General features: G+C 34.2%; 1 protein-coding gene across 1 annotated transcript; it reads left to right on the forward strand.

Moving 5' to 3' along the window:
• The first annotated feature begins 835 nt into the window (after window positions 1–835).
• Window positions 836–11,970, forward strand: LOC120088204 (transcriptional activator DEMETER-like). The gene is made up of 27 exons (XM_090305882.1): window positions 836–1,220; window positions 1,479–2,108; window positions 2,187–2,288; window positions 2,405–2,500; window positions 2,636–2,729; window positions 3,113–3,210; window positions 3,323–3,472; window positions 3,555–3,686; window positions 3,909–3,980; window positions 4,398–4,502; window positions 4,605–5,069; window positions 5,256–5,346; window positions 5,445–6,609; window positions 7,435–7,514; window positions 7,625–7,709; window positions 7,783–7,874; window positions 7,948–8,016; window positions 8,187–8,223; window positions 8,328–8,410; window positions 8,704–9,120; window positions 9,678–9,714; window positions 9,798–9,855; window positions 10,005–10,144; window positions 10,228–10,293; window positions 10,368–10,482; window positions 10,550–10,588; window positions 11,578–11,970. Exons 1-27 carry the CDS (start codon window positions 836–838, stop codon window positions 11,742–11,744), a joined length of 5,070 nt encoding a protein of 1,689 aa, XP_090162008.1. The 3' UTR covers window positions 11,745–11,970.
• The last annotated feature ends 4,332 nt before the right edge of the window (window positions 11,971–16,302 follow it).

Genomic DNA, 16,302 nt, shown 5'->3' on the forward strand with positions numbered 1-16,302 from the left:
CAATACTATTAAAATTTTCATTTATTTCAAATATACCTACACAACTTCAAAAAAAAAAATTCATAAAAAGTCCAAAACAACCTTTCAACCAAAAATTTTGGGAAATTTCATACAAATATCCAAAAGATTGTGTGACAGTGAACTAAAATGACGTGATCAAAATATCATGAACAATATCACCTCATTCTTGTGTAGCATTTTCTATATAAAGAAAAATTATAATAAAAAATGTCACTGGATGCAATTTAGGCTACAGTTTTTTAAAAAAATATATTATTTTTAAGTCATTTTCACGTCATTTCAAATCTCAATTTTACACCGAAAATTTAAATTTTCTACTCAAAACATATTATTTCAGTGCATTTTTAAAAAACAATAATAATAATTAAAACCTTTTTAACAATTAGAAGAAAACAAGTCACATCCTCTGAAACTTACCATAAAAGCCGAGCCACATCCTCTAAAACTTTACTATAAAAAACGAAACCCAAACTTCAAAAATATATTCTTATTTTAGAAAATAAAATAAAATAAGAAAAAATTATTCATATAACAACCAAGATTTTTTCTAGATTCCATGCGATTGTAAACAAAAACAAAAAAAAAAATATATATATATATATATATATATATAACCACCAAGATTTTCTCTCGATTCCCCTGCGATTTCAGTTCTACAGAGAAAACCCAACTCGAAAATCCTGAAAATAACACCAAAAGGGGAAAAAAATCCAAGTGTAATCTGATAATCACCCTTTTTTTCTTCATCAAGAGAAATTCAATGTTCTTCATCTTCTTCAATTGATTGGCAGTGGTTTTGAGTTACAGCATTTCAATGGCTGAAACATCTCTTCCATTCACCAATGAAATGGAACCAAGCATTTCAACTCCATTGCAGCATGAAGCTAAAAGAAAGAGACCACAGAGCAATGAAACAGAGTTAACCAGAACAAAGAAGCCTAGAAAAAAAATGTACAGACCAAAAGTGATTGGAGAAGGCAGAAAAAGAAAGAACAAAGGATCAAATACACCTGCAAAACAAAAACAAGTTACCCCAAATCCAAAGACTCCAAATAAACCACGAACTCAAAAAATTCGTCCTTTACCAAAACCCAGAACCCGAAAACTTGTTGCTACTAAGAACACCAAATTTTTGGAAGATGATAATCAACTCAATGCTATAGTTAATGGCAGAGATCTAACAGAAGTTGCTAAAATTAAATCAAAGGAAGCCGAGGAAGATGATCAAGTCAATGCTATTGTTAGTTATAGAGATTTAGTAGTAGAGAATGAACTGGAGAGTGAGAAAGTTATTGAAGAAGTTGCAGCCGTTGGAGCAAAGGAAGCCAAGAACGATCGAGTCGATGCTGTAGATAGTTGTAGAGATTTAGTCTTAGTAGAGAATGAATTGGAAAGTGGGAAAGTTATTGAAGAAGTTGCATCCAATGAAGCAAAGGAAGCCGAGGACGAGCGAGGCTATGCGATAGATGGTTGTAGAGATTTAGTAGTAGAGAATGAACTGGAAATTGAGAAAGTTATTGAAGAAGTTGCAGCCATTGAAGCAAAGGAAGCCGAGAATGATCAAGTCGATGCTATAGATAGTTGTGGAGATTTAGTCGTAGTGGAGAATGAATTGGGAAGTGAGAAAGCTTTTGAAGAAGTTGTTGCTATTGAAGCAAAGGAAGGGGAGGAGGATAATTCAAAGAGTGCATTTGGTTTGACTGAAAAGCTTTATGAAAGCTTCTGTTTACCAAAAGAATGCAAGAGAAAGAGGAGTTCAAAGAGAATGTTAACAAAAACAATAGAGAAAAAACCATATGGATTAAGGTTTACAAGAGAAAAAGACAGGGGATCAAGTAAGAAATTACTGCCATTCTTGTTCATGAAGAGAGAAAGGACTCCAATGGTTAGAAGATGCTGCAACTTAGCTTCATTATTAGAACTTCCAGTTTGTAATCAATTGCCAAGAAACTTCCATGAACATGTCGTCGAGAGAGAAAAAACAGAAAATTTTAATGGGAATGACATTGTTCCTATTGTAGGGTGGCAGATACAGAGACCGCGGAATCAACAGAAATCTCAAGCCAGTTCAAATTGTAGCAGTAGAGGTAATCTATTCTAAGGTTCTAGATCATATTGCACTTTAGATTTTAAATGCCTGAATAAATTTTTTTATGATATTTCAGATGGTGATGGGGGCACAAAAGTAGAAGAGCTTGCTTGTCAATCTCCCATTGATTTAAAGGCTAATGGGAGAGATACATATGTAGGAACTGCCATAACAAATGGTAATTTCCTTTTAGGTTAAGTATTTTTTACGATTAGATTTCATTTGTCTGTTGGGTCTTGAATGCAACAAGATTATGGCTTTTGTAGTGTAATGTAGCCCTTTTTATTTTTCCAGTCAATAGGGAAGAAACACTAACGAGAAGATTGGCTCAAACATCACTCTCTCAAGCTAATGGGAGAGAGGCATCTATAGGAACTGCCTTAACAGATGGTAATTTCTTTTTAGCTTTAGTATTTTTGACAATTTGAAATATTATATATATTTCGTTTGCCTGTTGCGTCATGAATGCAACAAGGTTATGACTCTTGTAGAATGTAATATAAAACTTTGTATTTTTTTTTACAGCCAATAAGGAAGAAACACTAACAAAAAGATTGGTTCAAATATCACTCTCTCAAGCTAATGGGAGAGCGACATCTATAGGAATTGTCTTAACGGATGGTAATTTCTTTTTAGCTTGAATCTTTTTTATGATTCAATATATATATAGCATATTATGTCTTTAATGCAAAAAGGCTCTGTCTCTTGTAGAGTGTAACTTAGCACTATGTATTTTTACAATTAATAAGGAAGAAACACTAACAAAAGGATTGGCTCAAACATCACTCTCTCTATATCATGGGAGAGATACATCTATAGGAACTGCCTTAATGGATTGTAATTTTTTTTTAGCTTTAGTCTTTTTAACGACTCGAAATATAATATATGCATATATACATATACATATATATATATATATAGATATATCATTTGCCTGTTGGGGCTTGACTGCAACTAGGTTATGGCTCTTGTAGCGTGTAATGTAAAACCTTGTATTTTTACTGTCAATAAGGAAGAAACACTAACTAAAGAATTGGCTCAAACATCCATCTCTCAAGTTAATGGGAGAGATCCATCTATAGGAACTTCCATAACATATAGTAATTTCTTTTTAGCTTGAGTCTTTTTGACAATTCAAAATATATACATATTCCATTTGCGTGTTAGGTCTTGAATGCAACAAGGTTATGACTCTTGTAGAATGTAACGTAGAACTTTGTATTTTTACAGTCAATAGAGAAGAGCCACTAACAAAAGGATCGGCTCAAACATCACTCACTCAAGCTAATTCCAAGTTTGCGGATGTGCGAAGTGAGGGGGGCCCACAGAAGATGAGGAATTTATTTTATAACAAAAAATTAAGTAAGACTTCACTTCAGTAATAGTATTTAAACTTATCTTTAAAAAACTTATGGGCAAAATGTTGACAGTATTTGTCTTGCAGGTAAATACAATGAGCAGCTAACAATGGAATGGCTTGATATCAAACATTTCTTAACTAATTTAAGGCTTATCAATGGTAGAAGTGAAAAGGACCCCCCAGAGAAAGGCCTCTCAATTCCTAGAACTATAACAGGTACTACACTATTGCAGCAAACACCGTTCTCTTGTTTTCAAGAAGGCAGATAATTTGGTTCACTTCAATGTTCTTTTAGTAGCAAACTATTATGTTGCTACTGTTAGGCACCAATGAAAAAAAAACCAAGAGAAATGTCTTGATTTAAGACAGCTTCTTTCCTCTTTTCAACCCAATATGGGAAATAAATACAAGGCAAAAGGTTAATTGATCTTACTTCAGGTCTTCATAATGTAGGTAATGGAGGAAACTTGCCCAGGCAGCAGGACTTCACTCTTTCAGCCAGACCAAGTGGTATGTTGTTTCACTACCAAGATTCTGTAAGATCTCTGGTTATAGAAAAATAGTAGGATTATTAGTAAATGTTAGTACGGTTATTAGAAAGAGCATGTTAGTAATTAGATAGTATGCTTGTTATGACTTTTAGTTATAAGTAGTGGGAGTGGGATGAGAGGAAGGCAGTGAAGGATTTTGTAGAGATTTCCCGTGAGAAATATTGGGAGAGTAACCATCTCAAAAGGCTATAGTATATTGTAGTTTCTTCATTGATATTGCAATATAAATCTATCGTTTAGTGTTCTTTGATTGTTCTTTGTGTTCTTGAGTATTCTTATTCTAATGATCCCAAATGAAATTCAAACTAATTTTGAGAAAGATTGAAGTTTAATGATATCAATCTACTGATAAAACATTATGTGATGATCTTAATAGGGAATTCAAACCAATTGAGACCCACCCTCAGTATGGTATTATGGAACAATAGGGAAGGAATCAGGAACAACCATGAACATATCAGGCTTACAGGTGAAACAAGAGGTATCTTCTTTTGGTTCAAGTTTGCTCCTTACAATAAAGGCACTAATAATAGTTTTTACAATAAAGGCACTAATAATAGTTTTTGTCCAGCAAACAATAAAGGTGTACTAGGAGAAGAAATGGATTCGTTCCGTAAGAGGCTTTTGGTTCCATATGCTGTTGATGGTCGTTACAACGAAGCACGGTTCAGAAATGTTTCCACTTATGTGGGAACTAATAACAACACTGGTCTATCACATCCTTCACAGAAAGAAGGAACTGATTGGGTCCACGAGAAGCAAATTATTCCATATGCGCGTAAAGGAGGAAAGAAAAACAGCAAGCATGAGCACAATCAAAATTCTGTTCATGGGATGCAAGGAGCAATAGTTCTCCATCACTCAACTAAGAAAAAAGAGTTGGATAGAGTCTACCTTGACCCAAGAGATATTACTGTGTGGAAGGTACTATATGAAAATGACAGTAATTATGATAAAGAAAAAATCGACGATAGCTGGTGGGACAATGAGCGGGAAGTTTTCCGCGGACGGATAAATGCTTTTAATGCTATAATGCATGTAATATTAGGTAACTGCTTATTTCATGTTATTGCATAATATGTTGCATATCTGTTATTTAGGCAGGAGAACTGGAATATCTTAGTTACGAACTAATCTTAGAAAAAGGCAAAAAAGATAGTGTGCTTGTCATACGTTGCACACTTCGATAAATGCTCAGAACCTTTGTATATAAGCAGAATTTTCTAATGTGCAGGTGATAGACGTTTTTCGCCATGGAAAGGTTCGGTCGTGGATTCTGTGGTTGGTGTTTTTCTAACTCAAAATGTCTCTGACCATCTTTCAAGGTGAAGAATTAACCTTTTCCTCTAGATGATGATTTCTAGCACCAGTCAAACTGTACCAAATGAAGCTGATATCTTAATACTTTTATTGTTCTTCACAGCTCTGCTTATATGACACTTGCTGCAACATTCCCTCTCCCGGAAACAGAAAATTATCACGGCGAGGAGATTTTCTGCATCCAACAATCGAGTCAGATAAATGAAGGATTTTTTCTGTGCAACAATGGTAGTATGATGGAAAATAACAAGGCAGCAGTGGATTCTGAAGAAGCTAAAGAATTAATGTCTGTGAATGATGTAATTTCATCTCAAGATTGTCTGGGGTCATCAGTTAAAGGAAGTCGTGATTTAACACTTAACGTGTCCACATGTTTGGAAGATGATTGTGAGACCTGTTTGTCTAAGAATGTGGCCGGCATAGATAACTCAGTGCTCCATTCTAATAAATCAACCCTTGAGCAAGAACCTTATAGCAGTAGTCAAAATGGCACAGCGTCGTGCGGAAGCAATCAAGAAAATAAAACTTCAGAATCCAAAGAGGTGGATTGGAGAGACCAAAAACCAAATTCCAAAAACTTAAATTTCGGCAACACAATGCATATGCTGAGAGCATTAGGGAAGTGCTATTTTTGCTCAGAATGCATTAGCAAATCAAAGAGTGAACTTGAAAATAGTGCTGAGGATTCTAACCATTGTGAAGAAATGGCAGATGATTTAAAGTTTCAAAATCAAGAAATTCAACCCACTGGTCATGTCAATGCTAAGTGTTGCTTGTGTTCTGAGTGCAATGAACAAATAAAGGATGGAATAAAAAAAACCACACATCAAGGAGAAATGGAAGCTGATTCTCAGCTTTCAAGTGACATTGACAATTCATCTCAGAAATTAGATTTTGATGTTGAAAAGGTCCAAAGTCAAGAAAGTGTGATTCAAGCAAGTGATAGTACCAATGAAGCCGAAGAGAGTGAAAAGCAAGAGGCCAAAGGATATTCGGAAGACAGAAATCCTAATCATCTTAATGATGAAAAAGAGACTGGCATTTCTAGGGGGAAAGCCAAAAAGAGTAAAATGAAGCAAGAAGTAGACTGGAATCATTTACGAGAAAAATGGGATAGTATGAGGAGAATGCATCATGTCCGTGAGCCAAGACGTTGCGATCACCTGGATTCGGTGGACTGGGAAGCAGTTCGGTCTGCAGAACCTAACAAGATTGCAGATGCCATCAAGGAACGTGGCCAGCATAACATCATAGCTGGAAGAATCAAGGTCTAAAACTCGAGTGAGATTTTTTTATTAGTACAACAACCGTGAGTCGGGGTAGGGGATTGAACCTCCGACCTCTAGGGACGGAAACACATGCTTGGTTCACTGAGCCAAGCTCACTTTGGCAGAAACTAGGGGTATTCATGGGTTGAGTTGGGTTGGGTTAGATTGAAAAAATTTTTAGACCCAACCCAATTGTTCGGGTTGTAAACTTTTTCAACCCAAATAACTCTTATTAAAAAATGAACTCAACTATGAAATATTTATCGGTTCGAGTTAATCTTAAAATTTTGTTCTAAAAAGAAACAAAACGTAAATATGTAAAAATCTAATTTAATTATTTTCATATATTGAATTAAGATTAACAATTCAATTTCAATTTATATAGTGAAAATTATTTTTCTATAGTGCAAAGAAACTGCATTTAAGAGTTGTTAAAAAATAAATTATTCAAAAAATATTGAAATTAAATAAAATTAAAATCAATATGTATATAAATAATTGTGTTATAAGTAATAAAAAAATATATTTTAAAGTTAATAATAAATTCGAGTTGGTTTGGGTTATATTAGGTGAACCCATGTACCAACACAACCCATAAAATTTTCATTTATTTGAACCAACGCAACCCAAATGAGTTAATAACCCAATCCAAACCGCACGGATTGGATTGGATTGATTGATTTTTTTGGGTCATCGGGTTTTTTGAACACCTCTAGCAGAAACTTAAGTGAAATTAAAAATAAAAAGATTGGGATGACAGTGCATACAAACTTAAGGCTGTAGGCCAAGGCCTCTGACTTGCCTTGTCTATTATTTTTCATACAGGACTTTCTCGATCGAACAGCAAGAATACATGGTCGCATTGACCTTGAATGGCTTAGACATGCTCCTTCAAAGGATGTTAAGTAAGTGTTCTTTGATGGCTGAAATTCTTTTAAATATTCCAACAAAAGTAATTTTATTCTTAAAATTTAATTTTCAGATTTTGATATTTATTACTTATTTGTGCCTGAAGGGAATATCTACTGGAGATAGATGGGCTAGGATTGAAAAGTGTAGAATGCATAAGGCTTTTAGCACTTCAACAAGTTGCCTTTCCAGTAAGTAAAATATGAACTAATCATTTGTAAGATAGATATTCCATACATAACTCCTATTTGTTCTTTAAATAAGGTGGACATAAACGTTGGTCGAATCGCAGTTCGACTGGGATGGGTTCCTCTTGAACCGCTGCCTGAGGAGGTTCAAATGCATCTTCTCGAGACGTAAGTATAGAATATCAAAACGAATCATTGTTCAAATGACCGTTAAAGAGAGGCTAACATGTCTTTTATGTAGGTTCCCTATGATGGATTCTGTTCAGAAATATCTATGGCCAAGGCTCAGTATGCTTGACCAACCAACTCTGTAATTTTAAACACTTTTTCTGTTATTTTCTGTCCGTACTTCCTTTTCTTCTTCTTCGTCTTCTTCTTCTTCTTTTTTTTTTTTTTTTTTTTTTTGACCATAACATAACTATGTACTTCATAAAAACCATCGAACAAGCAAAAGTTCACACATTGAGGTTTTCACTACAGGTATGAACTTCATTATCAACTGATAACATTTGGAAAGGTAAATCGCAAGTTCCTAGCAAGAGTTAACAAATAGAATATAATTTTGTTTTTATATAAAACCTTTCAAGTATTCGATTATATACCTTGAACATTTATCTGCAGGTCTTTTGCACGAAGAGGAAACCGAACTGCAATGCTTGTCCACTGAGGGCAGATTGTCGGCATTATGCTAGCGCATATGCAAGGTACGGATTTTCACATTATAAACTAAAGCACATTTTATATTGAGTTGTGCGTAAAACATATTTGGAAGTTTTGACGATTCATGCTTGTTCCCAACTAGAGCAATGAGAGACTAACTGATCTGAGCTTACATTTTCCTATTCCACATGAAAATGTTGATTTTGTGGTGGAAAACTTTAAAACAACTAGAAAATAAATTTATGGAAGCCAAGTGTTGTGAGTTTGTGTGAAGATTATAGAGACTTATAGGTTCTATTATTGTATTCTCTGGCCGGGGTCCTATAAATCAAAACAGTGCAAGGCTTGCATTACCTGGACTGCAAGAGAAAGGAATAGTAAGCACAGTGGCTCCAGACAAAAGTTTTGAAGGCACTGCTCAAGTAATGAATCCAGCCACTGTACTCCAAAACGATGCCAATCCATTTTCAGGAGCAAGATACCATACCAGCAATTGTGAACCCATCATTGAAGCGCCTCCATCACCCGAGCCTGCATACGATGAATCACAATTGACAGATATTGAAGATTTATATGAGTATGATTCTGATGATGTTCCTATAATCAGACTTAGCTCTGGACAATTTACAACAACTTCACTGAACTGCATGGACGATAACATCACTAGAGCTTTGGTTCCTTTGCACGCCAAAGCTGCTTCCATCCCGATGCGCAAACTGAAGCATATAGAGCGCTTGAGGACAGAGCATCAAGCGTAAGTACACCTTTAAACTTTGAGTTTTAGTCTGAAACATATTGCAAAACAAAAAATAGCTCCTGAATAGTTCAAAATAACAAACAAAACTGACAGCTGAGATGTGAGTTATGTGCCAATTTTTACTTGATGAAGTTGCTGTATATGAGTTATAAATTGTCACTTAAAGCTCAAATTAGCTTTTGATAGCGTTTTAACCCTAGTCTTTTGCTAGATCTGTTATGGAATAGTAGTGTGAGGTACCAAAGAACTAGATTTATGTATAAAAATATTTTTATCTCGGTTTATTGTTTGTGGGATAATATGAGTTATTAAATCTTTGGTATGCATTGTATATGTAAGGGGGTTGGGAAGGTTTTTAGAACAACACAAATTATAAATCCAAGAAAAAGAGAAAGGGTACACATTAGCCTAACAGGTTCTATTGTAGAAATGGGGGTGGGAAGAATTAGATATTGTAGAAATGAGTATTCACTAAAACACATAAAAGAAAAGAAACTAATTTCAATTGCCAAAAATGCTTTATTGTAGAAATAATTTCTTTTTCTATGATGCAGCTATGAACTTCCAGATAATCATCCTCTTCTATCAGAGGTAAATACTTTACCCCTCATCCGGCTGGAAAACCATTTCATTTATAGTGGTGTAGAAGTTTATTTCTAACTATCTGTCTACAGCTAGAAAGACGAGAGCCAAATGATCCTTGCCCGTACCTTTTGTGCATATTATCACCAGGTATTGCTGGCTGAATAATGTAATGTGTGTGTGTGTGTGTGTAATCTGAAAACGTGCAAATCTCAATATGTCAGTATTATGAAGGACAAATCCAATTTCCAGTGATCTGGAAGATCCAGCGCTCAAAGTGTAAAAATCAATGTTTTCAGGTGAAACTGTAAATGCATCTGAGCCACCCAATACAAGATGCACGTACCAGGAAATGGGAGAAATTTGTACCGCGGGATCATGTTCATCATGCAACATTGCCAGGGAACAAAACAGTGGAACAGTCCGTGGAACAATTTTGGTAAGTGAAAAAGCAAACTACCAAGTTGTTATTATTTGACTACTTTGCAAAACCACCAATATATATGAACGACTTCCTTCCAGATACCCTGTAGAACAGCCATGAGAGGCAAATTTCCATTAAACGGGACATATTTTCAAGTCAACGAGGTTAGTCAGACTTAATGTTGGAATTGTTCCATTATCCATAATGTTTCTACTAAACATAATCAACTCAAATGCAGGTTTTTGCCGATGATGAAACAAGTAAAAACCCCATTCATGTTCCTAGGGAATGGATATGGGATCTACCAAGGAGAATCACGTATTTTGGAACCTCAACAACAACAATTTTTAGAGGTAAATTAACATATGACAGGGTTGTTATAGTTGTTCGAGTGGAAAATGATCTAATACACCTTTACAGGCTTAGCGAAGGAGGACATCCAGTACTGCTTCCAGAAAGGTATGAAATAACTTGGTTCCAATCTACTAATGAAAAATTTCTTTCTTCTTAAAAGAAAACAATGATAAGATATATATTCACAAATGTTTACAGATACGGCTAACAGTAGTAAGTAGTAAAAGACAACCTGGTAAAATGATCCAAACCAAAACTTGAGCTAACTATTTAAAAATCTACTCCAGCCTATAAAAGAAGGAGAGAGAGAGGTGGGGAGACCCAAACAAATCAAAGATCAATATTATTATCATTGAGAAGCATGAAACCTAGTAAGAGACCAAATTCCTTTCCAATACCTCTAAATCCCTCTAAAAATCCTATCATAACCCAAAGATCTCACATAACAGTGAAAAAGAAAAAAAACCACATCACCATGAAATATGTATGTTATGGTAGCGTACATTGTCTGACAAACGGAGAATGTTTTCTGAGTCTTGAATCTTCTAAGTTGAGTTTTCAAATAATCAGAACTGATCCCAAAACAAACTATACACTAGGCGCAAGATAATTCTCTGCATATTTTGATTGGTTCGGAAAGATGAATACTATATCAAGCGAACAACTCATTGTCAATAAAGAAATATTACAACATTAAGAAAACAGCAAAAACCAAACACTGTGAGAACAATATACAAAAAATTGAATAATTAACACGATAGCATGAAGAACATATCAATTTGAGATCTAAACAGACTTAATTATTGTCATACTACAATAACAAAGTGTGAAGAAAAAAAATCGGAGATCCCTGACTCTGGATTTGGTATATGGAGCTACATATGAGTTCGTAAACCCTTGAATATCACATGATCTAAATACGGCTTGTACAAATATAAGTTCCTAAAACTTATTATTCTAGCATAATTCAAAAATCAAATCATACGAACTTCAGCTTGTTGAAACTACGAAGAAAACTTCCTTTTACCTGAAAAAACTTGACTCGTGATTTTCCAAAACTTATTTGGGAGCTGAGATTTGTTGTTTGTCTGTAGGATTCATTTGTGTGAGAGGATTCAATCGAAGAACACGGACTCCAAAACGACTGGCGGAGAGGTTGCACAGGGCGACCACTGCATCGCTAAAAGCTAGGGCAAACAAAAACGAAGATCAGAAACAAAAAACTTATGCATCAAACTCAAACTCACCGCAAGAACTTTGAAAATATTTCTCACAAATTCCCAATGATCGACGACCTGAGCGCCTCGCACGTCTCAGTTTTGTTTGCGGAAATATGGCGGGAAGATTTTGAGATGATTCTAACTGCGGTTTAACATTTTTTTTTCCTTTTCTTTTTTTCTTTTTTAATAATAGTAGCAATTTCATACACGATAATGTATATTTTTTTTGGGGGGAGAAAAATGTATAATTTATAAATAATATTAGTAATAAATTTATTTAGGTAAAATGCACTTTTAGTCCCTGAAGTATAGAGTTAGGTTTGAAAATTTTAAGTTGAAGTGACATGTTTTAAATGAGGTGGATAACTTTACTAACCTTATGTTATTTTTTAGATTATATGGATTTTTTTAGTTTTAAATTTTCTGCCCTCCCCTTCTCTCCTTCCCCAACCTCGTCCTTCTCATTCTAATAGTTATGTCTTTCATTTTTCATCTTCCTTCTTTCATATTTTTTATGGGTGTACATGAGTTAGGTTGAGTTGAGTTGTAGTATATTTTTTTACCAACCCGAAAATTTGGATAGGTCGGTTGGCAATCCAAATGACAACCCAACCTTCAAATTTTGGGTTGGATTGAATTTTCGGACTATTACTTGTTTTCTTCCTAATTTAGAATGCTTAAATTTATCTACCATATATATCTAATAACTACAATCTCGTTAAACTCAATTCTTACATATCAAATATCAATGATCTTCACTACAAATTTTACACAAGAATAAACATTTCTAAAAGAAAAACATACAAATTTCACAAAATCATCCATTTTAAAATAAATATATATATACCTTCATTAATATGTATGTAATTGGGGTTGGATTGGGTCAACCTAATTTTATTTTTATTCAATCTTAGACCCGACCTAATCAAACAAAAATAGAAAAAATCCAACCCAACCCAAAAATAAAATTACCCAATGTCTGTTGAAATTTTTATTTTATCTAATGCTATTCCAAACATCATATATAAAATGATACTTTGGATGATTATTAATCTTTAAAATTTCATAAATAAAATATTTTTAAAAAAAAAAAAATCTCCAGCTTCTTCTCACTTGAATACGGCCTTCGAGGCTTCAACACCAAGTGAGAATCAGAATTTTTTTCATCTTATTAAAGCTTTAACTTTTTCTAAAAGAGTAATACAGAAATTATAAACACATAATCTCAAAGAAACTTTCCAAATTCTAAAAGATTTCAATTTTCAATTTCCAATACCATCTTTTACTTAAATATTATAAATGAAGCAAAACTTTATCATAGAACCTTGATCTAGATGGAACTAAAAGTCAATTTTACCACTAGCCAACTACTAGTATTGGTACTATATATACATATATTCTATAATGAGCATCAAATTGAGTGGGCTTGAGTCCCCCTAAATCCGTCGATGGTCTATTAAAATAGTTTATTTTTCATCATTTCATTCTATTCGGTTTTCTAAATACAAAGGAATGATGACACATACAGTGAGAATCAATGACAGCGGTATGAAAGGAGACGAATGTTATAGAGAAAATAAGAAAGAGGAGAAGAGAGAAAGATAGTCATAGAAGATGAGAAAGAAGAGAGTAGCAGAAAAATGGGGAGGAAGGGAGATGGGGAGAATAAAGGTAATTATAAAAAATCAATGTTATTCAAAAAGTAATATGAAATTAGTAAAGTTGCACACCTCATCAAACGTATATGCCACCTCTTACGTAAAACTTCCGTTAGTTAATTAACGGTCAAATTTATTTAAGGATCATTTAGAACTATTTTTCAAAATTTAGGGACTAAAAATATATGTTTTGGAATCTAGGATCAAATAAACACTAATTCTAAACTTAATGGATTAAAAATATATTCTGCTCTATTTATTTTTAAATATAATTTTTTTATATGAAAATAATCAATATTGTTAAATGGTATATTATCATTGTTGTTATTTTATTTCAAGTTTGTTAGATAATTAGGTAACAAATGATCGAATCTCTCTGATCTTTAATTCTCACTTTGAATTGTTTTAAACTTATTGTGTTTCAAAAATGATAAATAAAGTTCTCAGTATATCCGAATTATTAGTTTTTTTCCCCATTATTTCTTAGAAAGATAACAAATTAAAAGTAGTGTAAAATTCATAAAATACTCTGTCTCGATCCAAATTTTTTACTTGTTTCGTTTAGATTTGTTTTTTATTGTTGATTGTAGAACAGAAGATTGTCTAACTTTATAGAGACGAGTTTTCATTTTTCATTTTTCTTTTTTTTTTTCTTTTTTTCTTTTTTTATCGTCTAACATAGACATCTCAGTCGAAAAGGATTTTCTTGTCATTTTAGATCATTATTATTTTCTCATATGAAGTGACCATTCAAATCGTGAGAAAAAAACATTATCTACTCATATTTTATTTGTTTTGTATTCACGAGTAACACAAAAAAATTATTAAAAAAAGTATAAATATATGAAGAAATTCAAAAATTTACAGAAATGACATAAAAGAATTCCAATTGGAAGTTCATATATAATATAAATACAACAATAAAAATTAAGCACTGATATGTATTTATTTTATATGAATATAGTACAATCAATAACAAATGTTGAATCTCGAGAATAATTCATAAAGCTCATTTTATAAGATTGTTGCGCTTATTTGATTTTGGAACAGGAGCACTTGCTATCTTGTATGTATAATTGATCTCATTTAACATTTCCATTCACTTATTATTTATGATGGGACAAAGATTTTAATTTTGTATTTGTTAGAATAATAGGATACATGTTAAATTTGTGCTATTCAACTAAATAAGTAACAATTTTAAGGTCATAATGAACATAGTTCAACTGATATTGTTCTTAGGAAGCATAGATAATTCAAATTGTGTAGAGAATCGGTATCAGATATATATCTGATATGGCTGACAAGGATGAAAATCAACCTCATCAGGTGACAAAGCGCCACATGGGAGCTAACATAAGTGACACCGTGGATCCTCTCTCTCCCTAACAAATTATGGTACAACGGTCGTCCTTCACCTACAAAAAGGGAAAGATTTGATTTATTCTTTTGTCTTTTACTTGACACACAATTGTATATATATAGAAACCTCATCTGTACAATAAATCATCAGAAAAAAGAAAAGTTATTGAATATAGAAAAGGGAAGGGAAGAAGAATTAATATCCCTCTTTTCGTCACCCTCTACTCTGCTCATTTCTTCTTAAATTTTCCCTACTGCCGTGACTTAGTATTAGAGCCAACGGTAAGAATAGCATACAATGGTGAATACACCAGCTACCTCCTCTACCATCTTTCTTGGAGCTGTCAACAATGGCAACATCACAAGACCTCCTTTAAACCAACTACTCAATCAAGTGACATCCATTAAAATGGATAGGTCGAACTTCTTACTCTGGCAAAATCTTGCTTGGTCGATCCTCATAAGCTACCGACTGGAAGGCTACCTAACCGCGGAAAACTATTGTCCAAATCATTTCATTACCAAACAAGCCAGTGAGCACTCCAGTGAAAGCTCGAGTGTCAATCCAGCTACCGCAACAATGTCTGACGTTGAGATGCAACTAAATCTAGCCTACGATGCTTGGATAGCCGTCGATCAGCTCCTGTCAGGGTGGCTCTACAACTCAATGAATCAGGAAATTGCTACACAAGTTATAGGATTCCAAACTGTTAAAGACCTATGGGAAGTTGTTCAAGAGTTTGTTGGAATTCAATCAAGGGCTGAGACAGATTACCTCAAAAGAATGTTTCAACAAACCCGCAAAGGCGCACTGAAAATGAGTGAGTGCCTAACCTTGATGAAATGGTACGCTGATGGTCTTGCTCTTACAGGTTCTCCGGTCTCTTCACTTGACCTTATATCACAAAGTATTGTCTAGGCTTGACAAGGAATACAACCTGATGGTAGTAGCAGTTCAAAGCAAAGAAACAACTCGATAGTCCGACCTACAGTCTAATCTGCTGTCATATGAGAAAAGGCTTGAGTATCAGCTTGCAGTCGAAACTGGGATTACTGGAATGGCAAATGTCTCTCTCTCACCCAGCCCACCTTCAGTCAATGTTGTGCAAAGCAACCCCAATACTTCAGCAAATGCTTATCACAACTCGTATGGAAACACTCGACCTTCAAATTTCAGGGGAGGAGGAGATCGTAACATAGGACGTGGCCGCTAGAATAGTGCATCGACAACCAGACCTACCTGTCAAACCTGCGAGAAACTTGGTCAAGTTGCCGATATTTGCTACTTCAGGTATAACAAGGAGTTTAAATAACCCTCGACGGACACACACCCGAGCTGAATCTACCCAACTCCCACCAAGTAGAATCCAAGAACAGAACATCTTTGCCTTACTCACTCACTCGGTTGCTGCTTCTCCTGAAACAGTCGCTGACCCCAACTAGCAATCCTACCTTCCTACACTCCTCCTCCACCTACACAGATACTGAAAAAGTCATCGTTGGCAATGGTACTTCCCTCACTATATCTCGTTATGGACATTCTAATCTTCTTACTAAGTCTGGTGTTCTTTCACTTCTC

The sequence above is a fragment of the Benincasa hispida genome, chromosome 10, assembly GCF_027475165.1.
Source record: "Benincasa hispida cultivar pf3 chromosome 10, pf3_genome.v1.1, whole genome shotgun sequence".
Classification (NCBI taxonomy): Eukaryota; Viridiplantae; Streptophyta; class Magnoliopsida; order Cucurbitales; family Cucurbitaceae; genus Benincasa; species Benincasa hispida.

Bases quoted from the DNA above. Each gene is read 5' to 3' on its own strand.
- LOC120088204 (XM_090305882.1), top strand. From the start codon at position 836: ATGGCTGAAACATCTCTTCCATTCACCAATGAAATGGAACCAAGCATT. The intron at 5,347-5,444 runs GTGAAGAATTAA...TGTTCTTCACAG, and splicing joins GTCTCTGACCATCTTTCAAG to CTCTGCTTATATGACACTTG. The intron at 10,145-10,227 runs GTAAGTGAAAAA...ACTTCCTTCCAG, and splicing joins CAGTCCGTGGAACAATTTTG to ATACCCTGTAGAACAGCCAT.